The following is a 24,392-nucleotide window of genomic DNA, read 5'->3' as shown; positions in this document are numbered from 1 at the left end:
TCATATTTTGCCAATACCTGTTTCGTTTGTCCTAAGCCTCTTGGACTAAATCGAAACAGGTATGATTGAAAAATTTTTCAAAATTCAGGACTTTTCACAAATTATTCCTGCAAAATGAAAATAATATAGCGAGGCGCTTTAAATTTAGGTTTCCTTTTTAAATAAACCAGAATTTTATCAAATTTTGCAAATACCTGTTTCGTTTGTCCTAAGCCTCTTGGACTAAAACGAAACAGGTATGATTGAAAATTTTTTCAAAATTCAGGACTTTTCACAAATTATTCCTGCAAAATGAAAATAATATAGCGAGGCGCTTTAAATTTAGGTTTCCTTTTTAAATAAACCAGAATTTTATCAAATTTTGCAAATACCTGTTTCGTTTGTCCTAAGCCTCTTGGACTTAAACGAAACAGGTATGATTGAAAACTTTTTCAAAATTCAGGACTTTTCACAAATTATTCCTGCAAAATGAAAATAATATAGCGAGGCGCTTTAAATTTAGGTTTCCTTTTTAAATAAACCAGAATTTTATCATATTTTGCCAATACCTGTTTCGTTTGTCCTAAGCCTCTTGGACTAAATCGAAACAGGTATGATTGAAAAATTTTTCAAAATTCAGGACTTTTCACAAATTATTCCTGCAAAATGAAAATAATATAGCGAGGCGCTTTAAATTTAGGTTTCCTTTTTAAATAAACCAGAATTTTATCAAATTTTGCAAATACCTGTTTCGTTTGTCCTAAGCCTCTTGGACTAAAACGAAACAGATATGATTGAAAATTTTTTAAAAATCCAGGATTTTTCACAAATTATTCCTGCAAAATGAAAATAATATAGCGAGGCGCTTTAAATTTAGGTTTCCTTTTTAATTAAACCAGAATTTTATCAAATTTTGCAAATACCTGTTTCGTTTGTCCAAAGGCTCTTGGACTAAAACGAAACAGGTACAAATGATTTTTTTTTTCAAATTCAGGACTATTAACAATTATTCCTGCAAAATGAAAATAATTTAGCAAAGCGCTTTAAATTTAGGTTTCCTTTTTAAATAAACCAGAATTTTATCATATTTTGCCAATACCTGTTTCGTTTGTCCTAAGCCTCTTGGACTAAAACGAAACAGGTATGATTGAAAAATTTTTCAAAATCCAGGACTTTTCACAAATTATTCCTGCAAAATGAAAATAATATAGCAAAGCGCTTTAAATTTAGGTTTCCTTTTTAAATAAACCAGAATTTTATCAAATTTTGCAAATACCTGTTTCGTTTGTCCAAAGGCTCTTGGACTAAAACGAAACAGGTACAAATGATTTTTTTTTTCAAATTCAGGACTATTAACAATTATTCCTGCAAAATGAAAATAATATAGCAAAGCGCTTTAAATTTAGGTTTCCTTTTTAAATAAACCAGAATTTTATCAAATTTTGCAAATACCTGTTTCGTTTGTCCTAAGCCTCTTGGACTAAATCGAAACAGGTATGATTGAAAAATTTTTCAAAATCCAGGACTTTTCACAAATTATTCCTGCAAAATGAAAATAATATAGCGAGGCGCTTTAAATTTAGGTTTCCTTTTTAAATAAACCAGAATTTTATCAAATTTTGCAAATACCTGTTTCGTTTGTCCTAAGCCTCTTGGACTAAATCGAAACAGGTATGATTGAAAAATTTTTCAAAATCCAGGACTTTTCACAAATTATTCCTGCAAAATGAAAATAATATAGCGAGGTGCTTTAAATTTAGGTTTCCTTTTTAAATAAACCAGAATTTTATCATATTTTGCCAATACCTGTTTCGTTTGTCCTAAGCCTCTTGGACTAAATCGAAACAGGTATGATTGAAAAATTTTTCAAAATTCAGGACTTTTCACAAATTATTCCTGCAAAATGAAAATAATTTAGCGAGGCGCTTTAAATTTAGGTTTCCTTTTTAAATAAACCAGAATTTTATCATATTTTGCAAATACCTGTTTCGTTTGTCCTAAGCCTCTTGGACTAAAACGAAACAGGTATGATTGAAAATTTTTTAAAAATCCAGGATTTCACAAATTATTCCTGCAAAATGAAAATAATCTAGCGAGGCGCTTTAAATTTAGGTTTCCTTTTTAAATAAACCAGAATTTTATCATATTTTGCAAATACCTGTTTCGTTTGTCCTAAGCCTCTTGGACTAAAACGAAACAGGTATGATTGAAAAATTTTTCAAAATCCAGGACTTTTCACAAATTATTCCTGCAAAATGAAAATAATATAGCGAGGCGCTTTAAATTTAGGTTTCCTTTTTAAATAAACCAGAATTTTATCATATTTTGCAAATACCTGTTTCGTTTGTCCTAAGCCTCTTGGACTAAAACGAAACAGGTATGATTGAAAATTTTTTCAAAATCCAGGACTTTTCACAAATTATTCCTGCAAAATGAAAATAATATAGCGAGGCGCTTTAAATTTAGGTTTCCTTTTTAAATAAACCAGAATTTTATCAAATTTTGCAAATACCTGTTTCGTTTGTCCTAAGCCTCTTGGACTAAAACGAAACAGGTATGATTGAAAATTTTTTCAAAATTCAGGACTTTTCACAAATTATTCCTGCAAAATGAAAATAATATAGCGAGGCGCTTTAAATTTAGGTTTCCTTTTTAAATAAACCAGAATTTTATCATATTTTGCCAATACCTGTTTCGTTTGTCCTAAGCCTCTTGGACTAAAACGAAACAGGTATGATTGAAATTTTTTTCAAAATTCAGGACTTTTCACAAATTATTCCTGCAAAATGAAAATAATATAGCGAGGCGCTTTAAATTTAGGTTTCCTTTTTAAATAAACCAGAATTTTATCAAATTTTGCAAATACCTGTTTCGTTTGTCCTAAGCCTCTTGGACTAAAACGAAACAGGTATGATTGAAAATTTTTTCAAAATTCAGGACTTTTCACAAATTATTCCTGCAAAATGAAAATAATATAGCGAGGCGCTTTAAATTTAGGTTTCCTTTTTAAATAAACCAGAATTTTATCATATTTTGCCAATACCTGTTTCGTTTGTCCTAAGCCTCTTGGACTAAATCGAAACAGGTATGATTGAAAAATTTTTCAAAATTCAGGACTTTTCACAAATTATTCCTGCAAAATGAAAATAATATAGCGAGGCGCTTTAAATTTAGGTTTCCTTTTTAAATAAACCAGAATTTTATCATATTTTGCCAATACCTGTTTCGTTTGTCCTAAGCCTCTTGGACTAAATCGAAACAGGTATGATTGAAAAATTTTTCAAAATTCAGGACTTTTCACAAATTATTCCTGCAAAATGAAAATAATATAGCGAGGCGCTTTAAATTTAGGTTTCCTTTTTAAATAAACCAGAATTTTATCAAATTTTGCAAATACCTGTTTCGTTTGTCCTAAGCCTCTTGGACTAAAACGAAACAGGTATGATTGAAAATTTTTTCAAAATTCAGGACTTTTCACAAATTATTCCTGCAAAATGAAAATAATATAGCGAGGCGCTTTAAATTTAGGTTTCCTTTTTAAATAAACCAGAATTTTATCAAATTTTGCAAATACCTGTTTCGTTTGTCCTAAGCCTCTTGGACTTAAACGAAACAGGTATGATTGAAAACTTTTTCAAAATTCAGGACTTTTCACAAATTATTCCTGCAAAATGAAAATAATATAGCGAGGCGCTTTAAATTTAGGTTTCCTTTTTAAATAAACCAGAATTTTATCATATTTTGCCAATACCTGTTTCGTTTGTCCTAAGCCTCTTGGACTAAATCGAAACAGGTATGATTGAAAAATTTTTCAAAATTCAGGACTTTTCACAAATTATTCCTGCAAAATGAAAATAATATAGCGAGGCGCTTTAAATTTAGGTTTCCTTTTTAAATAAACCAGAATTTTATCAAATTTTGCAAATACCTGTTTCGTTTGTCCTAAGCCTCTTGGACTAAAACGAAACAGGTATGATTGAAAAATTTTTCAAAATCCAGGACTTTTCACAAATTATTCCTGCAAAATGAAAATAATATAGCAAAGCGCTTTAAATTTAGGTTTCCTTTTTAAATAAACCAGAATTTTATCAAATTTTGCAAATACCTGTTTCGTTTGTCCAAAGGCTCTTGGACTAAAACGAAACAGGTACAAATGATTTTTTTTTTTCAAATTCAGGACTATTAACTATTATTCCTGCAAAATGAAAATAATATAGCAAAGCGCTTTAAATTTAGGTTTCCTTTTTAAATAAACCAGAATTTTATCATATTTTGCAAATACCTGTTTCGTTTGTCCTAAGCCTCTTGGACTAAAACGAAACAGATATGATTGAAAATTTTTTAAAAATCCAGGATTTTTCACAAATTATTCCTGCAAAATGAAAATAATATAGCGAGGCGCTTTAAATTTAGGTTTCCTTTTTAATTAAACCAGAATTTTATCAAATTTTGCAAATACCTGTTTCGTTTGTCCAAAGGCTCTTGGACTAAAACGAAACAGGTACAAATGATTTTTTTTTTCAAATTCAGGACTATTAACTATTATTCCTGCAAAATGAAAATAATATAGCGAGGCGCTTTAAATTTAGGTTTCCTTTTTAAATAAACCAGAATTTTATCAAATTTTGCAAATACCTGTTTCGTTTGTCCTAAGCCTCTTGGACTAAAACGAAACAGGTATGATTGAAAATTTTTTCAAAATTCAGGACTTTTCACAAATTATTCCTGCAAAATGAAAATAATATAGCGAGGCGCTTTAAATTTAGGTTTCCTTTTTAAATAAACCAGAATTTTATCAAATTTTGCAAATACCTGTTTCGTTTGTCCTAAGCCTCTTGGACTAAAACGAAACAGGTACAAATGATTTTTTTTTTCAAATTCAGGACCATTAACAATTATTCCTGCAAAATGAAAATAATATAGCAAAGCGCTTTAAATTTAGGTTTCCTTTTTAAATAAACCAGAATTTTATCAAATTTTGCAAATACCTGTTTCGTTTGTCCTAAGCCTCTTGGACTAAAACGAAACAGGTACAAATGATTTTTTTTTTCAAATTCAGGACCATTAACAATTATTCCTGCAAAATGAAAATAATATAGCAAAGCGCTTTAAATTTAGGTTTCCTTTTTAAATAAACCAGAATTTTATCAAATTTTGCAAATACCTGTTTCGTTTGTCCTAAGCCTCTTGGACTAAAACGAAACAGGTATGATTGAAAATTTTTCAAAATCCAGGACTTTTCACAAATTATTCCTGCAAAATGAAAATAATATAGCGAGGCGCTTTAAATTTAGGTTTCCTTTTTAAATAAACCAGAATTTTATCAAATTTTGCAAATACCTGTTTCGTTTGTCCTAAGCCTCTTGGACTAAATCGAAACAGGTATGATTGAAAAATTTTTCAAAATTCAGGACTTTTCACAAATTATTCCTGCAAAATGAAAATAATATAGCGAGGCGCTTTAAATTTAGGTTTCCTTTTTAAATAAACCAGAATTTTATCAAATTTTGCAAATACCTGTTTCGTTTGTCCTAAGCCTCTTGGACTAAAACGAAACAGGTATGATTGAAAATTTTTTCAAAATTCAGGACTTTTCACAAATTATTCCTGCAAAATGAAAATAATATAGCGAGGCGCTTTAAATTTAGGTTTCCTTTTTAAATAAACCAGAATTTTATCAAATTTTGCAAATACCTGTTTCGTTTGTCCTAAGCCTCTTGGACTAAATCGAAACAGGTATGATTGAAAATTTTTTCAAAATTTAGGACTTTTCACAAATTATTCCTGCAAAATGAAAATAATATAGCGAGGCGCTTTAAATTTAGGTTTCCTTTTTAAATAAACCAGAATTTTATCAAATTTTGCAAATACCTGTTTCGTTTGTCCTAAGCCTCTTGGACTAAATCGAAACAGGTATGATTGAAAATTTTTTCAAAATTCAGGACTTTTCACAAATTATTCCTGCAAAATGAAAATAATATAGCGAGGCGCTTTAAATTTAGGTTTCCTTTTTAAATAAACCAGAATTTTATCAAATTTTGCAAATACCTGTTTCGTTTGTCCTAAGCCTCTTGGACTAAAACGAAACAGGTACAAATGATTTTTTTTTTTTCAAATTCAGGACTATTAACTATTATTCCTGCAAAATGAAAATAATATAGCAAAGCGCTTTAAATTTAGGTTTCCTTTTTAAATAAACCAGAATTTTATCATATTTTGCAAATACCTGTTTCGTTTGTCCTAAGCCTCTTGGACTAAAACGAAACAGGTATGATTGAAAATTTTTTAAAAATCCAGGATTTCACAAATTATTCCTGCAAAATGAAAATAATCTAGCGAGGCGCTTTAAATTTAGGTTTCCTTTTTAAATAAACCAGAATTTTATCATATTTTGCCAATGCCTGTTTCGTTTGTCCTAAGCCTCTTGGACTAAAACGAAACAGGTATGATTGAAAATTTTTTCAAAATCCAGGACTTTTCACAAATTATTCCTGCAAAATGAAAATAATATAGCGAGGCGCTTTATTTTGAGGATTGCTTTTCAAAAGTACCTGAGTCCGATGTTGTCTCAGTTGTGTTGCTGTTGCTGGAATCCTCCGGCTTAGTTTCTTTGATTTGGTCGCTTTGATTTGGCACAAAATCACACTTCCAAAGAACAATCAACTATTTGTGTAGTGTGATAAGGTCATGCAAACAAATCCTTAACTCAAATAAGAAGACAGTGTGGATGAGAAGAAGAATGTGGAAAACTATGTAATTATATTTAATCTCATTTTCCCAAACCAGTTTTTTTATAAAGGTGGAAAACTGCCCAAATTATGTTAGTGGATATTTTCAAAGAGGTTGCATACTTTGGCTAGTTTTCCTTTGCACAGAGAGTACTTACCTGATTCCACACACCATCTACTCACTCAAAGAGGGGAGTTTCAGATTTCTTAAAATTAAGCCTTATTTGATAGAATTTTGATACTTTAACAGCCAAATAGTCAGGAACACCAAGAGAGTTGGAAGCGAAAAAACTAACTTTTTGAAACTTTATTTTTATATTTTGATTATTAATAACAATTAAAATTTTTAAGTGTTCATTTGGAAATTAGTTTTTTCGCTTTTGTTAGTTGTTTAGCTAATCGCCTGGTGTCCGTGTGAGAGAACAACATTGTGTTTTTCCGAGATTGCGAAATTTGGAAAAGCTTTTGCCAAATCAGTGTCCATGCTTTGAGACTGGAGCAAGGCAGCTTAGTGTGCCAACACACCTCTTTGGTGGACGTTCTCGTCTGAGCCTGGCTGTTGGCCAGGCATCATTCTCCGAGCCTGGTGTGGGTTCATGGACAGCTCCTCGTACATATGTCGGCGCGGGTCCCAAGTGGCGTTACTGTTCCTCATTGTGCCTGTTCGAACAAAGCCAAGCGCTCAAACCAAATAAAAAACTATCAAATCAAGTCGACGCAAGTAAACCAGCGGCCGCGCCTAAATTTGGTGGGACTTGAAAAATGCGTATAATCAAAGGTGATTTTTTTAAATTCTGGTTCATGACTTAATTTTACAGGAGCTTTAGTTTGGTTTGCAATCTATTTCCGTGTCCTATGATCTATTTTAATCAGCCAGCTTTATTATTTATTTTCTTTTAATCAATATTAAAATTTATAGTGATGTAACTCATTGACAATATAAAATTTTTTGAAATACACTGTTGCCCTTCATTTTTCATTCAAGTTTAGTATTTAGTATTTATAATTCAATTAAGTTTTTATTTTTCTAACTAAGCCAGAGAGAGTTAGAGAGAGGGAGAAAATTGATATTAACTAACTGCCCTGAAAGACTGTTCTGCACAACAATTCCCTTCCTTGCGCAAAAATTTTGTATGGCAGCAGCAATTTTAGTGATTCTATTTTATCTGTGATAAGTGATAGTTAGCTTGCGGCCTATATCGGCGCGGACTTCTCTTGAGGCTACGCGTTTTAGCGACTTTTTCTTCAGAGGTGCTGCCGTTTCTTCAAACTTTTTCTTGATTTCATGTATGAGACTACTTTGTGAAGAATAAACAATGATAATAACTATTGGAAATGGTATTTAATTTAATGATTTTATTTTTCAATGTGTGTTTTGTTGCCAAATTACAATACAGATGTTAATTAAGGTATTTTTTTTATTCAATGAGACAAATAATCAACCTACAACTTTGGTACACTTTGTTTAATTACACATCCTAAACAATAGAAGTGGTTTTGAAAATCATGTACAAAAACGTGTTCCAGTTGCAGAGACATAATTCATTTTTCATATTAATAATTACACGATAAAGAGCAGATGTCTGTCAATCCAAGTGAACTTTGGCAGGGTCAACCGATCATTACCAAATTTTACAGGGTGATAGACCACGTTAAGAGGTTTCCAAACATATATAGGTTTACCCCAATATCTCAAAATTTCCGGGTTTTACGGGCCATTCAAATTTGGATTTTGAAAATTTTTAAACGTCTGTATCTCGGCTTCCCGTGGTCGTAGAACAAAAAACTTGAGTGCTTTGGAATCCTCTTGTTGCCCTCTACAACTTTGCTGTGAAGTGCAAAATAGTAGGTCACAGGTCAAGGTCACTTCCGGTGACCTCGTGACCTTTGACCTCAAATTTGAGGGTGAGCCGTCACTTTTTTCAAAATTCTGAGATAGCCAATTTGTAGATCGCAAAATTTTACGTAGTATAAGAGAATAAAAAAAACGGGACCCCTCTTAGTTTTTTTAATTTAAAAATAAAACCAATAAAAAACGTGGTTTTCCGAGCTCTGAACTTGGAAAAATAACTTTGAAGCTCTGTAACTTTTTATGTGTTAGAGATAGGTAAATTGTTTCAATGACAAAAAGTGTTTATTTTTAGACGGGCTATCCAACCATGTAAGACACATACTGATCAGGTCACAAAAGGTCATTGACCCTGGTGACCTGTGACCTTGAAATTATTTTTTATGCAAGTATGATACATCGTTGGAAAGAGGACATTAAGAGAATCATTTTGGTAACCGGATTTTGTAGTAGCTCAAAGAGAAACGGAGTTATTGCAGTTTTTTAAATTAAAAACTAAAAATATTAATTATGGATAACATTTAAACGTTAATAACTTCGTTCCTCTTTAAGCTACTACAAAATTCCGGTTACCAAAATGATCCTCTTAATGTCCTCTTTCCAACGATGTATCATACTTGCATAAAAAATAATTTCAAGGTCACAGGTCACCAGGGTCAATGACCTTTTGTGACCTGATCAGTATGTGTCTTACATGGTTGGATAGCCCGTCTAAAAATAAACACTTTTTGTCATTGAAACAATTTACCTATCTCTAACACATAAAAAGTTACAGAGCTTCAAAGTTATTTTTCCAAGTTCAGAGCTCGGAAAACCACGTTTTTTATTGGTTTTATTTTTAAATTAAAAAAACTAAGAGGGGTCCCGTTTTTTTTATTCTCTTATACTACGTAAAATTTTGCGATCTACAAATTGGCTATCTCAGAATTTTGAAAAAAGTGACGGCTCACCCTCAAATTTGAGGTCAAAGGTCACGAGGTCACCGGAAGTGACCTTGACCTGTGACCTACTATTTTGCACCTCACAGCAGAGTTGTAGAGGGCAACAAGAGGATTCCAAAGCACTCAAGTTTTTTGTTCTACGACCACGGGAAGCCGAGATACAGACGTTTAAAAATTTTCAAAATCCAAATTTGAATGGCCCGTAAAACCCGGAAACTTTGATATATTGGGGTATACCTATATATGTTTGGAAACCTCTTAACGTGGTCTATCACCCTGTAAAATTTGGTAATGATCGGTTGACCCTGCCAAAGTTCACTTGGATTGACAGACATCTGCTCTAAAAATAATTCTTCTCAAATCAATATTACAAAATCACTTTCTTGCACTGACCTCAAACAAATTATTGAATTTACACAAAGCGACGGTCAGATATTTAAATATTTGAAAAGGAAGAACGCACATGTTACAAAAATTAATCAAGTTGATTATCCAAACTAAGTGGATGAGGAAAATTCTTGCCTAATTGCTAAATTTAATATGATTTGGTTGCATTCTTATTTCATAAAAGAGTGGTTTAATTAAGTGGCCTAATCCATTGCAATCAAAAAGTCGTATATTTACAGAAAAAGCTTGCTTGAATAGAGACAGTTAATTAATTAGTCATATCAGCACCTAATACATTATTCTTCTTTGCGATCAGGCCCACATTCAATGACACAGAGGTTTCAGGAGAGTTTGATAATTTCCATATTAATGTGATTTCGCTTGAGTTTGGATATAATAGCATGTATTATTCAGTACTAATATTCTTCCTGTTTGGTCATATTTTTTTCATTTTTGCTTAATTTTTCCTGCATTCAACGTAGACCTACAAATGATTAGCACAATGTTTCCGCTCAAATCTGCTCTTAATATATACTTTACGCAGCGTTAATTTAAGCTAGATTATTGGAGTGTGTAATTATTTTTCATCCTATAGAGTGATAGAATGTAATTATCATTTATTTCTCATTTTGACAGAAATGCAGAGTTAAATACAATAAAGGGGGAATCCTTGCATGTTCGATCAAAGAATCGATTAGTAGTTCAATCTGGTTTTTATTTGGTTAGTTTTCCCGACAAGGATTCCCTTTGTAGCAAAATCACACAAAGTAGTCACGATTATTTTGTCGCCGAACAGAAATTTCCTTCAATGGAGCATTTCGAAGCTTACACTTAAAAACTTGAATGGAGAACATGTATTTTCTTAGCAATCAACACACTAAATCTAGGTAGTAATGAACTTTCTTATCATTTTCGCTGAAATTTGAGGAGACAGTGTTTGTTTGAGCAGCCGTGATTTCAAATCGCAGCCGCGGGTGAGAGATTTTTATTATTTGTGAAAGAGAAATAATCGGAAATGAGAATTGAATTGAAATTTCCCAAACGGCGTGTGTGGTGTGAATTAGGTAAAGTGGCAGGTATCAAAGACCAATCAATCAATCAATATTATGTTTTCACACCCACAAAATATCACATATTACACTTTTATAATATATATTATTTAAAATTTGAGCTCTTAAGAAGAAGACAAATGAAATTAGTAAAAAAATTATATTATTTGAAAATTAAAAACTAATAAGAGAAGCTATATTTGGGCGAATTCAAAGACGCGCGCTTATTACTTGGAAAAAAAATTAAAACTTGACTTCAACTCGGGGGAGAAAATTTCATATGATTTTTTTCTGCTGCAGCTTTTTATAGATTAGATGACGCTGCGTGATTGGAAACCAGTTCGTTGGACATGATTTTTACTCTTAACATTTAAAATACATTGAAGCAAAGACGACATCATTTTTCATATTAATATTATACGTCTATGATGAGTATAATTTTAATGCCTGAGCTTTTGCCGTTCCAACACGCAAATTGAATTTCCCCGTCTCTCACAAGAACACAATCACTTCTGTCTGGCAACATAAATAAATATTATGTTATATCAAAATGCTCCTTTGATCCGAGAAAATTTACGGGAAAAAATAAATTTCATTTTATCACATTTAGAAAAAATAAACAAATACTCAAAAATACAGGGGGAAATTCAATTTTCATCCGGAAACGGCTTCACCCTCAGCGAGTTATCCCGAACCTCCCTTGACCGCAGTTCTGTCCCTAACCCTTCATGTCCCCGCCAACACAATATTCGCCCTTCTTACAAAAAAAACACCCACCGTGTTCGCGTCGCTATCTATTAATCTCCCCGATAAAAAACACCGACTTCGTTTTATTTTCATGCTTCTCAAGATGCGCTTCTCGTCTTTTTCGTCCCTACCCGCTACAAGTAGATTTAGCGTGTGTGTTCGTGTGAATATATTATAATTAGTTAATCGTACAATTAATTAGCTTAAATGACTCGGTCATAAAAAAGAGAGGATTTTCCGCGGGCGCGTGCTCTTTTGCTCGACACGACGGGTCAGAGTGCTCTGATCTCGTATATTTAATTTTTGTGAATTGTGTGTGTGTGTGTGTGTTTATGGCACGACAAGAGGAAATGCATAATTATCAGTTCCCCGTCGGTGAGATAACGATAAGAGTAAGCGCCACGCAAATTGCAGTCCTGATCGTAGAAAAATCAACCGCAATAAATGTTGTCCCTTTTTTTTAATACACGTTGAGTAATTTGGCATCTGCGTTTTTACTTTACTTAATATTCAGTGGTGTGTGTGTTCGAGTGAGTTGAACGGGTTGATTTTTCTCCGTTTACAGGTTACACTGCCACAGTATCGTAGGTTGTGCTGAGTCCGAGGTTTCCTCCGTTGTGTTGCTGTTGTTGGAATCCTCCGGCTTCGTTTCTGTGAGGACAGAAGGGTGGAGAAAGATTCCAATTAGAAAAATGTGGAATTAAACATTTTTAATTTTGTTTGAATAAAAAAAAATAAAAATAAATGAACTGCAGCGTCAAATTATAGAAGCGAACATTTTAGGACAAAAAGGTGCTTCTGTGGAGTTAATCAACGAGGAAGGAAAATTCATAAATGGACTATTATTAGAGCGATTTAGGTGTAAATAATGACTTCTTTTCAGACAAATTAAAAATTATGTAGGATGAATTCATATGAAACAAAATTAGCTGGCCTCTGTATCATAATATTTAAAAACGCAATTAAGGGTTGCTTTTTAAAAAGTATTAAAAAATAAGAACAGAATAAAGTTACAACTATTAAACTAAAGTTACATAATTTAATATTAAATGCATGATTTTTTTTATTATTATAACGAATTATTGTTTTCATTATTCCTTGAAATAAAATGTTGCTTATTATAATATTGTGATTTTTTTCAGATATAAAAAATAAATTTTGTTTATGGCGTTTTTTTATAAATTTATGTGTATCTTACACTTTCGGCTGCCAAAATTTTAACTTTTTAGGTTAATTTGACAGTTATAAATAACACTATAATACATATAGAATCGGTAAATTTAAAAATCTGAATAATCTTCATTTAAAAAAGGCATATATTTCTCATTTTTTTTAGAATTGAAATACTATTTACTCAATTATGAGCAGGAGCACCCAATTATTTAGAAACAAAAAATTAATTCCATATCTATTATAGCTGCAGATTTTAATTAAAACAGCACCTCCAAAAAATTTTATTAGTTCAAACGAACAAAAAATTGTGTCAGAGCGTAAAATGAATGTGTGAGTAAAAAACAAAATATTGTTCTGCGCAGCGTCATTTGGCAAGAGGATCGGTGGAACAGTCATGTGGTGCGCGGGATTGCACATAGGTTTATATTTTATCAGTGTTGTCTAGGGCAAGGTGTAGTGAGAGAAGCATACGTAAGGAGGCACACACAAAGCGTCAGAATAACCAACATATATCACGAGTTAGTTTTTTCTTATCAACTTACGGTTTCCTTCATACCAAATCCCAATCAGGCAAAACGAGAAAAGGGAAAGAGAAAGGGTTGATTAGTTAAAGAGTGTGATCACGAGGTTTGATAATGGAGATGCATGATTTCTGAGGGGGCACGGTCGGGGAGGGCACTTTGTTATGCTACTCTAACGTGTCTCTGTGCACAACCAAGTTAACCAAAATCAGTAAAATCTATTTGTTGAAAACACTGGTAAGGGGCCAAGCTATTATAATTTTAATGGAGGATGAGACTGAGTGAGTTTTTTTTTTCATTAAATGTCGACAAATGGTTTAATTTTTTTTTTTCAGTCGAGGTTATTCGAAATTCATGCACTTGTAACTTTGGATGAGTAGTCATTGCAACTGACCTCTCAATGAGCTTTCGCATCTCCTCAGTCGACATTCCCTCCCTGGAGTTTCCCTTAACTGAAAGCAGCAAAATACTCCAAGTTACACACAAACAACGAGCACGCAGCCATCAGAAAGTCCAAAAAAAATTTTGCTTATTCCGAAACTTTTTGCTCGGCTTGAGAAATTCAGTGCCCGCAGGACGGTTTGTAATTTTTGGTCGCAAAACCCCCGCCTGCGCTCTCAATATTTTTTTATCGTTTCGTTGCAAATAAAAAAAATTAGTCACACAGGAAATGGTTTAATTAATAAGAGAGAGGAAAAACTATATAAAAGAAAACAACATGCGGTAAAAAGGAATATTGTATAAATACGCGCAACCTAATGAATCTAAAGCTGCAGGCGCTCTTAAAAATTTTCAGAAGAAAACGCCGCCTTTTGGAGGGCACATTGAATGGGAAACGCAATTTTGAAAACCACACTAAAATCCATGCGGCAGAATCTAACTAAAAAGTCTAAAAACACTCAAAAGTCAGGAGGATGAAAATAAATCTGTATTAAAATCGAGAGAAACTAAAAATCAAAGGCGGGTGTGTGGTATCGGTGAGAGGTGAGTTTTTCAGTGTCTCTTACCTCTTGCACAAATATAGTTTTTGTACGCATTAACAGAAAAAAAGTAAAACAGCACAAAAGAGTGTTGCGGAATTTAAAAAAAAAAGTTGGGGCAATTTGGCTCAATTGCCAATAAATTTAGACAATTTTTGGCATTTTACATTTTGATTCAAGGTGTGCTGATTTTTTTTTCTCATAATAGTGTTTTTTGTGAGATCTCAAAAACTTCAGGGCCTTTTACTCACCTTACATCTCTTATTCTAAATATATAGTATAATATTTGAAATCTACAGCATACAATTCATTGAAATATAAATATTATGTTAATTAAATGTATTTCGCCATCAAAAGCCCTGGATCTCATTTTCTCCAATGGAATAAATCTCAACTAAATATCTGCAATTTTTTTCTAATCGCTGCTCATGTGATTAATTTGAATCGTAGTCGTCTTCGACCCTACCTCCGTAACTTCTGTTCACTAGCTGATCACGATCACACTCGGCTTCGGAGATCTCGTTGCTGTCCTTGCTTTCATTGAAGGAATTGTCGTGGTTGCGCGGAGGCGGTGGAGGCGGCTCAGGACTTCCATTCATCGGCAAGTTTCGAGCAGAGCCTAACAAAAAATTTACGAAAAAACAATTTTAAAAGAAGTGCCATATGATATAAAGTTAATTGTTGTATTTAAAAATAAATGTCGAATAAAATCAATTAAAATAAAAAAATTTAAATATTAAAATGGTAATTTTCTTTAAACGTTCAATTAAATTTTATTTTGTCAGCTTACTGTACTATTCAGTAAAATATTATAAAATTTAGGATTTTGGTAGAGACGGCTTTATCTCTCTGTAACGTAAAAATTTGAGTGTGCAGATATGTGTCGAAAGTAATCAACATCAACACTGATAAGAAGCTTATAATTTAAGATTGTATCTTTGAGAAACAAACAAGAAAATCTCGCCAATAAAGCATTTTTAATCTTTAATCACATAACCTTATGATAAGCAGTGATTTTAACTGTAACAAGATTTTGTGTGTGGAAAAACGATTTTATTTAATGAATAAAAGTAATTTGAAGAACAAATAGCCTGTTTTAGTCAGTTTTTATTCTTAAAATTTTTACCTTTTTCAATGGCAAATTTCTTTGTGAAATAACATTCCTTATTATTTTAAAAAATATCATCGATTCTAAGACTTTTTCATTCCATTTATTTTAAATTATTTGAAAAAGTCAAATCCAGTAAATTTACCAAAATAAATATTTGCAAACATTACTCACCAACACTACGGCGGCTGACCGAGTTCCGGCTACCATAGTGGTCATAGGGGGCTCCGTACGGACCGTATTGGCTGCCGTACTGGTCTTCCTCGGGCTCGCAGTTGGCCGGATCATCGTACTCGGGCGAAAAGGCCGAGTTTGGTCCGTTGACCCTACTGTATCTACCATTGGCACGTGGCTGCAACAAGAATGGAAGTTGCCAAATTTATAGATAAAAAAACTAGTATTGATTTTAATTTTTCTTAATATGTGGAATTGAAATTACCATAGACTGCGAGCTGTTTCTTGAATGTGCGTGTCCCCCGTGGCCGTTTTGGTGGGGGAAGGTCTGGAAGTTCATGGCCTTGTTGGGGTCCATCTCTTCTCTGAAGCCCAGCAAGTGGAAAGTGGCGTACGGGCAAATCTCGTCCTCCATGCCTGCAAAGAAATCAGGCCCGACCGGCCCTTAGATCTCGAACGAAAACGGTCGCTTTGATTTGGCACAAAATCACACTTCCAAAGAACAATCAACTATTTGTGTAGTGTGATAAGGTCATGCAAACAAATCCTTAACTCAAATAAGAAGACAGTGTGGATGAGAAGAAGAATGTGGAAAACTTTATAATTATATTTAATCTCATTTTCCCAAACCAGTTTTTTTTTATAAAGGTGGAAAACTGCCCAAATTATGTTATTGGATATTTTCAAAGAGGTTGCATACTTTGGCTAGTTTTCCTTTGCACAGAGAGTACTTACCTGATTCCACACACCATCTACTCACTCAAAGAGGGGAGTTTCAGATTTCTTAAAATTAAGCCTTATTTGATAGAATTTTGATACTTTAACAGCCAAATAGTCAGGAACACCAAGAGAGTTGGAAGCGAAAAAACTAACTTTTCGAAACTTTATTTTTACTTTTTGATTATTAATAACAATTAAAACCTTTAAGTGTTGATTTGTAAATTAGTTTTTTCGCTTTTGTTAGTTGTTTGGCTAATCGCCTGGTGTCCGTGTGAGAGAACAACATTGTGTTTTTCCGAGATTGCGAAATTTGGAAAAGCTTTTGCCAAATCAGTGTCCATGCTTTGAGACTGGAGCAAGGCAGCTTAGTGTGCCAACACACCTCTTTGGTGGACGTTCTCGTCTGAGCCTGGCTGTTGGCCAGGCATCATTCTCCGAGCCTGGTGTGGGTTCATGGACAGCTCCTCGTACATATGTCGGCGCGGGTCCCAAGTGGCGTTACTGTTCCTCATTGTGCCTGTTCGAACAAAGCCAAGCGCTCAAACCAAATAAAAAACTATCAAATCAAGTCGACGCAAGTAAACCAGCGGCCGCGCCTAAATTTGGTGGGACTTGAAAAAATGTGTATAATCAAAGGAGATTGATGTGGCCATGCTGGGTATGAGTCTCTGGTTCAGCAACAAAACAAAACAATTTAAATATATTATGCAACCGGTCGAACATGAATAACCAGCCGGTTGCATAGTCTGCAAAATCTGTAAAATATTGTTTTGATGTCAAAGCACTTTTTTCTTCTAAATATTAGTTTGCCAATTTTTTAAGAGTTTTAAAGCCAAAGCAGTTTTTTATTTAAATTTAGTAGTCCTGATTTTTATAAAATTTAAGCCCTCATTCCCAGCAAGAAAGTGTAACCAAATATACTTTGAACGAAAATCATTACGAAATGTGAAGACGTGGAGACACATTTTAATGTATTAATGATATAAAAAGCGACATGTAGCGTGTTCTCGTTCGTGCCTCGAGACTCATGCTTTGGCGGTCTCAATATTTCAGGACTTCTTACTTATTACTGTACCTCTCTTGATGCGATCGCACGTGTTGTAGTTGGAGCCAGGAACAGGCGGCAGTTTTCGGTTGGGTGGCGCGATGTAGCCAAGCTCGTCGGTGAATCCACCCTGAGGATGCTGCTTGCGCATCGTTGAGTTGGGTCCAGCACCCTGATTGTATACCACGTCATCTAAAAGTTCAAAATTTTTGTTAAAAAATTGTTTAGAATGAGACTTGAAAAGAGTTATTTAGATTTACTAACAATGATATGGAGATTTTTAAAAGTCCTTGAGGAAGTTTTGCAAGCTCTAGTTTTGTAATTTGTAACATAAAATACTGCAATCCATAGAATAATTTTTTTTTTATTTCATCCATTTATTCCCAGGGATATCCTGGGAATTAGCTGATTTTTTCACCTTTTGATATAATCAATAAAAAATTTACTCAAAATCATTAATTGCTTATTGAATAATTCTAAAAATTAAAAAAAAAATATAATAGTTAATTTGGTCCAAATTGGTCTGCATATATTGGATTTTAATAGTAATTTTTATTTTTAAAATACTTAAAGGCAAGATAAAAATTATTTTTCAATCATTTTTGTAAAAAAAATCTTAAAAATTCAAAATTATTTATTATTTTAATTCTTATTATAATGTAATATTTTTGTCGTTTACCTCTGAGTCGAAGGTTTTCGGGGCCACGTGACCTGCGTGACACGGCCACGCAGATAACAATGATACCGACAAAAATGACCACAACAGTGGCCGCCAACGCAACAAAGACCTCCAGGTCGAGCCACTCGGGTATTTTGAATGGGAATAATTTGCCTCGCAGCTCGGGTTGGGGTGCGATTGTGGCTGGAAAAGCAGAACATACCTTTTTGTGAGTCGCCCTTTCCGCGGAGCATACAAATGACAATGATGGCGAGGATTATGACAAGGATGGCCGCCCCCACGGGCACGACCAGTTTCGGGTTGCTCAGCAGCAAGTGCAAAATGTCATATTTCTTGTTGGGCAGTTCACGTGCTGGCGCAATCGTTCCTGCAACAAACGCCCGCTCGTTATAATTGAACAAAAAAGAGAGCAGACCAGCACGTGAACTGCGCGCAAACTCTTGACTTTTTAATTTTTCCTTGTCATAAAAACCTTGATGCAAAGTTGGACGCGAGATATGTACCAAAAGCGATCTGCGATTACGATAATTTGCAATCATATTGAAGAAAATCAATGCTTAATCTGGAAGGAAAATTTTCAGTATTTTTTTCTTTTGTAGAAAGGCGAATAATCGTTTCAATTTTGATTGGCCTATTGCTAAAAAAAAATCATCAAAGCTGGTGCACTGAAAGGTCCTCCCGTTTGACCTTTGACCCAAGGTGGCCCCAGAATTTCCTTGCGATGAAAGCATCGAGGGGTTCTTCAGCCTGGTCATCAGAGTCAGCCGTTTTCAAAACTGGGATTTTATTATCTCCATATTCTACTTTTAATCTGTCTGGCCACTTTTTTTATAAATCATTGGATTAGTCTCCCTCCTCTTTAATTTAATTGCTTGTTTAAAAATTAATCGTAATTGCATTGTCTGATTTTTAAAGAATTTATTATGTTAGCAAAAATTTATTTCTTGTTAGTAAATCCTAATTTATATATCATAATAATTGCTAATTGCATGTGAGATTAGAAGAGTAAATTTAATTCTACAATTTCTACATCTAATTTTAAGCGCTGCGAAGAGGGCTGTCCTTTCGGCAGGGATTTGGGTCCATCAATCCTCTTGTCTAACTCTGCAGCACGCGAAAAATAGCACATGAACACCAAGCCTACGTGTCTGCTTTTTGTTTAATACCTTTAGGACCGCCCTGAGGTAGTTTAGTAGCAGGTGCAGATGCAGTTTGGCTTGGAAGTTGGAATCTCCGGTTCAAATTTCCAGATCTCTACATGTCGTGGAACAGTCATTAGGCCCCACTGTAGTATTCTCATGGTACTTGTGTTAGTCTCACAATCAGGCTAAGACAGCATGGGCCACGTGCTAATTGATTGAATTACGCATACAAAGAGTCCCCCCAAGTGCAAGCCTTCCCTTTTATAATTTCATAATTAATATGAGTCTATACAATTAAAGCGTTCCAGGTCATTATCATTTACACCATTTACACCTTAAATGGTGTATACTGGGAGGGTTGGCTTTTAATTCTTAAAGATTAATTTCAAAATCAATTTGTTACAGAGGGTGGCAGTTCATGATTATTGAAAAATATATTGAAGTTTAATCTTTTAAATTATATAACTCCCTTTTTTTATATTCTTATTTGCCTGAGACTGTTATTAGTAAGTACCACACCTTAAAAAATGTGTTGTTAATAGATGATAGTTTAATAATTTCTGCCGGGTTTTTTCTTGATGCGCAGAACCAGCCGTTTCTTCGGCTGGAACGGATAAAGTGCCCGCCTTTGCACTCTTTACTTTCTATAAACGGCCCAGTTTACCACATGCTTTCCCAAGGAAAACTTAAAACCAGACAATAGGCATAGAGATTCATGTGCAGCTTGCATTCAAGTCATGCGTTGCTGTGCGATTATTAGTTTCAGCTTCTTTTTTTTAGGAAATGATTTTCGTATTAGAGTGGACATTCAAAAGGCAGCATACACCATTTTGCATACTGGACGATGCGGAGAAAATGTATCTGACTTGCTGTCGGCTGGTTTTTATCTTTTCGGCCAGGCATGTCTTTGACATGCAACGAATGCCTGGCGTTTTGCTTGTGAGGATCACACTATTGGCAATCTTGCAAATGGGAGCATCTCCGTAGGAATCAGATCTTTACATTTTGACATGCCATGGCATTATCAAACATTAAAAAAAAAATTTGTTATAAAACATTATTCTGATTTTGATCATAAAAGATTGCGAGATTTCACAGTCGCAAAAATTTAAATCGCGTCCAACCTTGACTTTGCCAATATAATTATTGTTTAAAATTAATTTAAAATTATTAATATTATAAAATAAAATGCTTACCTCCTGTGATGGTCAGTGTGGCAAACTCAAACTCAGCAACTGCGAAACCGGCATTGTTGTGAGCGGTGACCCTGAGGTGGTACCAGTTGGCAGGGTCAAGGTCAAGCACCACAAAGTTGCCACCAGGCTTCACGTTGTTGGACACCTGAGTCCACTCTTGTTGGTGCCTTAAAAATTAAAATTTTAAGTAACAATTTATTCGCATGGTAATTTAAATTTAGTGTATCAACTATTTAGAGTTAAATTTCTAAAATTACTTCTTCTTGTGTTCGACCACGAAGTACAACATGGGGCAGCCACCGTCCAGCCAGGCACTCAAGTGCAAAGTGATGCTGTTTGTGGAAACTTCAATGAATTGAGTCGCCTCGGGGATGACAGGTTTGGATCCCTTGGTGCGAGTGTTGAGGTAGTCAGAGCGTTCTCCAGTTCCAATCCTAATTAATGTATTCCATAAATAAAAATTTAGATTTCTATGTCAATATCTCTCTTTACCCATTGTAAGCAGTGACATAAATCTGGTATCTCGTTCCGCACCACAAGTTCTCCAGGGTGTATTTGGTGGTCTGGCTGCCCACCTGGACAGTTTCCCACTCTCCGAACTCGGGCTTATAGTGGATGGTGTAGCCATGGAGGGGAGCAGTGTCAGTTGCATGGGGCTTGAGCTTCATGGTGATGGAACTGGTCGTGGTCGACGTCAATAAAACTTGAGGCGAGTGAGGAGGAGCTGGAATGATAAAATTAAATCATTTTTCATGTTTATTAATATTTAAAGAGATTTTTACCATGGACAACCAGTTGATGAGTGACTATATCATGTCCAAACGAGTTTTCGACGTAGCAAGAATATTCTCCAGCATCTCCTCGAGTGACTTCCTTGATGAGCAGAGATCCTTCTGGCAACTGGCGCATCCTGTCATTCTGCTGGAAGATGGTTCCCTTGACCTTCCACTGCATGTCTGGAGCTGGCATTCCAACTGCCAAGCAAGGCAGTTTCACATCCTCCTTGTATGTTGCGGTAAAAGTGTCATCGAAGGAAGCAACTTTGGCAGGAACTTTAATAAATAAGTTTTTATTAAATATTGTTTTGCCATTTTTTCCCAATTTAATTTTTACCTCTAGTGCTGGGAGCGAGAATAACCGACTTGGACTGTTGACCCTCTCCAATATTAGTGGAGGCGGTGACCCAAAATTCATAACCAGTCTTTTTCTTTAGTCCGGAGGCTTCATAACTCATTTGGAATGGAGGAACTTTCTGACTTTTTGGTGTTGCCTTAGAGGAGAATGATTATTTTGAAAAAATTCAAATTACAATATATTTGCATACGTCTTTGGCCTCGCCCTCAACTGGTGCTTCTTCCCTGTAATAGACGGTGTATTGGGTGACAATTCCATTGGGCTGCTCAGGGGGCTTCCAGCTGACGAGAATGGAGCTATCGGACATAACGAGCGCCTTCAGTGCAGACGGAGGTTCAGGTGCTGATAAAGAAATAACAAATATAATTTTTATAAAAAAAAACTTTGTAAAAAATTTTACCATCTTGTTCAGTCTGGCAGTGGATTGGAACGCTCTTGACACCATCGCCGCCAGAGGTGAAAGCCAAAACCATCATGCTGTAGTTGGTGTACTTTTGCAGGCCATGCAGGATTGTCTCGCTGGATGAGGTGATTTTGGTGTCCTTTGTATTCTCATCTGGTTTAATTATTCACATCAGTTGGGTTTCAGTTTTTAATCAAATTTTTTATACGTACCATACCAAGTGTCACTTGGCCCATAAATAACCTTGTAACCCTTGAGAATGCCATTGGCTGAGCTCAGTGATGGAGATACCCAGGACACTCTGATTGTCTGCGAGGTGAGGGTAGTGCAAGTCGTGTCCTGGGGAGGCTGCTCTGGAATGCCTTCAGCTGTGTACTGGCGAGTTTCCTCACTCATGGGACCGGCGCCAACTTTGTTGAAGGCTTGGACAACTACCGAATACTGAGTGTAGGTTCTGAAATAAATGAATTTAGTAAAATATATTTAAATAGTAATAAGGTTGTACTTTAGTTCTGCAATCTGCAAGTGGTGCTCCTTTCCTTCTTCCTTGCTGAATTCGACAGTTTCGAACAAGTATGGTTTGTCAGAGGAAGAAAGTTTGTATCCAACGTAGTAGCCAAGGATCTCTCCGTTCCATTCATCCCTGTCTGGGGGCTTCCAGCTGATCTTGAGGGTCTTCTGGTCTACGGGCTCAACCTTGACGTCAGTGGGTGGGCCGCTCGGAGCTTCTTCGGCGGTGATGATTGTCACAGTGTCCGAGGGCTCCGACTGACCAATCTCGTTTTCGCCAACGATCCTGATGCTGTAAGTGGTGGCGGGGCGCAAGTTGAAAATTCCAGCCACGGTCGACTCGCCAGGAACCATCACGCGGTCAATATCAGACTCCCATGTGCCTAAAAACAATATTTTTCAATTAATTGAAGAAAAAATTTTAAATCTTAAATTTAGTCCATTTAAGAGTCTTCCTCTAGAACTGTTTAAATTATTACTTAAAATGTCACCTTTAGAAATCTTGTATTCCAAGCTGTACTTCTTGATGGGTGAATTTCCATCGTAAGGTGGTTCCCAAGACAGCTGCACTGAACGGCCAGACTTATCCAAAACCTTCAAATCGTATGGAGCTTCAGGAACCTCTGAAATTTTAATTAAAAATTAGCATTAAAAGTGAAAAATTTGCTTTTAAAGAATAAAGTAAATTATATTTACCCCTAATTACAATATAACTTTAATTTGAATACTTGCCTTGAACAATCAAGTTGATGCTGGAATCGTCACTGCCAAAGGCGTTTGTGGCCACGCATGTGAAAAGTGCAGAGTCAGATCGTTCGGTCCTCTTGATGCTCAGGTCAGAAAGAACTCCATTGGGCAGAATTTCCTCACGGATGGTATATCTAGAAAAGAATTGTAAGTATTAAAAAAAAAAACAATCAAAACTGTTATTATTTATTTTAAAACAAAAACTTAAATTTGTATTAATAATTTTTTTTAATAATATTTTACCTGCTGTCGCTCTTGGGGTCCAGCCTCTTGTTGTTCATGTTCCACAAAATTCCAATCGGCTTTTCACCTTTGGCCTCACACTGGAGAACAGTCGGCTCTCGACGCCTGCTAGTCTGGTTACGGAGCTTGATTTCAAAACTCGGAGGAGCTGGATTAAATTTATTGATAAATACTTGAAATTTTTAAGATTTTATTATTAACATACCCTGGACGCTAATAAGCATGACTGCAGACAAACCAGAGCCGATGCCATTGGTAGCCTCACAGAGGTAGTACCCCTCATTTGCCTTTTGGATATTAGTGATGGAAAGAGTGCCTTCCTCAACCTTCACGTTCGGGTCATTGGCTTTAAAGTCTTTGTAATCTCCAGGAACAACCCCTGAATTGAAAGAAGAAAAATTTAAATAAGGATTCATTTAAAAGGTCACATGGTAAACTTACCAGCAGCCTTCTTCCACGTAACTTGAGGCTTGGGGAAACCGTCGGCCTTGCACTCGACCTTGGCATTGCTGCCTTGAGCAAAAGCTTTGTCGGTGGGTTCCAGAATCCACCTTGGAGGCACTGTGGACGAAGAATTGGAAAACCAGGTTAGTTTTGCTGCACTTTCAGATCCAAGTTTTGAAGGAAGCATGCGATATCGCTCCACATGCATTAAAATTTACTTTAATTTTTCACAATTGAGAAAAAACGGAGCGATATTTTGTCAAAGCGTTTAGCTACAGCTAAAGAAAAGATCGTGGCAAGAAGAAAAATTTAATTTGATTTGAATTTTGTCCACGATCAGGTGAAGATTGGTTTTTGTCGGTTGCTCATTTTCAAACCGACAAAATCCAACTTCGAAATTTAGAGTTGGCCTACAAGAAGCATGCACACCATGCGAGCTAGCTACTCAAATTAAAAACTAAACCTACTAAAACTCTAGGGAAAAAGAAACTCC

At 34.9% G+C, this 24,392-nt stretch overlaps 1 protein-coding gene across 49 annotated transcripts in view; it reads right to left on the bottom strand.

Moving 5' to 3' along the window:
• Nucleotides 1-8,113: 8,113 nt before the first annotated feature.
• Nucleotides 8,114-24,392, bottom strand: part of LOC132198038 (cell adhesion molecule Dscam2) — an 82,505-nt gene continuing 66,226 nt past the window's right edge. For 42 of the 49 annotated variants that reach the window (XM_059621739.1, XM_059621741.1, XM_059621765.1 and 39 more), the window contains 22 exons: nucleotides 23,897-24,016; nucleotides 23,661-23,834; nucleotides 23,456-23,603; nucleotides 23,198-23,346; nucleotides 22,957-23,088; nucleotides 22,461-22,848; nucleotides 22,168-22,409; nucleotides 21,953-22,108; nucleotides 21,743-21,894; nucleotides 21,532-21,688; nucleotides 21,201-21,470; nucleotides 20,911-21,142; nucleotides 20,676-20,852; nucleotides 20,419-20,585; nucleotides 18,081-18,263; nucleotides 17,432-17,593; nucleotides 16,739-16,873; nucleotides 15,902-16,053; nucleotides 15,637-15,814; nucleotides 14,821-14,973; nucleotides 13,769-13,826; nucleotides 8,114-12,331 (listed from right to left, as the gene is read on the bottom strand). In XM_059621739.1, the coding sequence (XP_059477722.1) occupies nucleotides 12,247-12,331; nucleotides 13,769-13,826; nucleotides 14,821-14,973; nucleotides 15,637-15,814; nucleotides 15,902-16,053; nucleotides 16,739-16,873; nucleotides 17,432-17,593; nucleotides 18,081-18,263; nucleotides 20,419-20,585; nucleotides 20,676-20,852; nucleotides 20,911-21,142; nucleotides 21,201-21,470; nucleotides 21,532-21,688; nucleotides 21,743-21,894; nucleotides 21,953-22,108; nucleotides 22,168-22,409; nucleotides 22,461-22,848; nucleotides 22,957-23,088; nucleotides 23,198-23,346; nucleotides 23,456-23,603; nucleotides 23,661-23,834; nucleotides 23,897-24,016 (3,770 nt within the window). In that variant the 3' untranslated portion in view covers nucleotides 8,114-12,246. The other 7 variants (XM_059621764.1, XM_059621763.1, XM_059621759.1 and 4 more) reach the window with 2 other exon arrangements.

Source organism: Neocloeon triangulifer, unplaced genomic scaffold (assembly GCF_031216515.1).
Source record: "Neocloeon triangulifer isolate White Clay Creek 2 clone unplaced genomic scaffold, ASM3121651v1 ptg000012l, whole genome shotgun sequence".
NCBI lineage: Eukaryota > Metazoa > Arthropoda > Insecta > Ephemeroptera > Baetidae > Neocloeon > Neocloeon triangulifer.
This window is presented reverse-complemented; position numbering and strand designations above follow the sequence as displayed.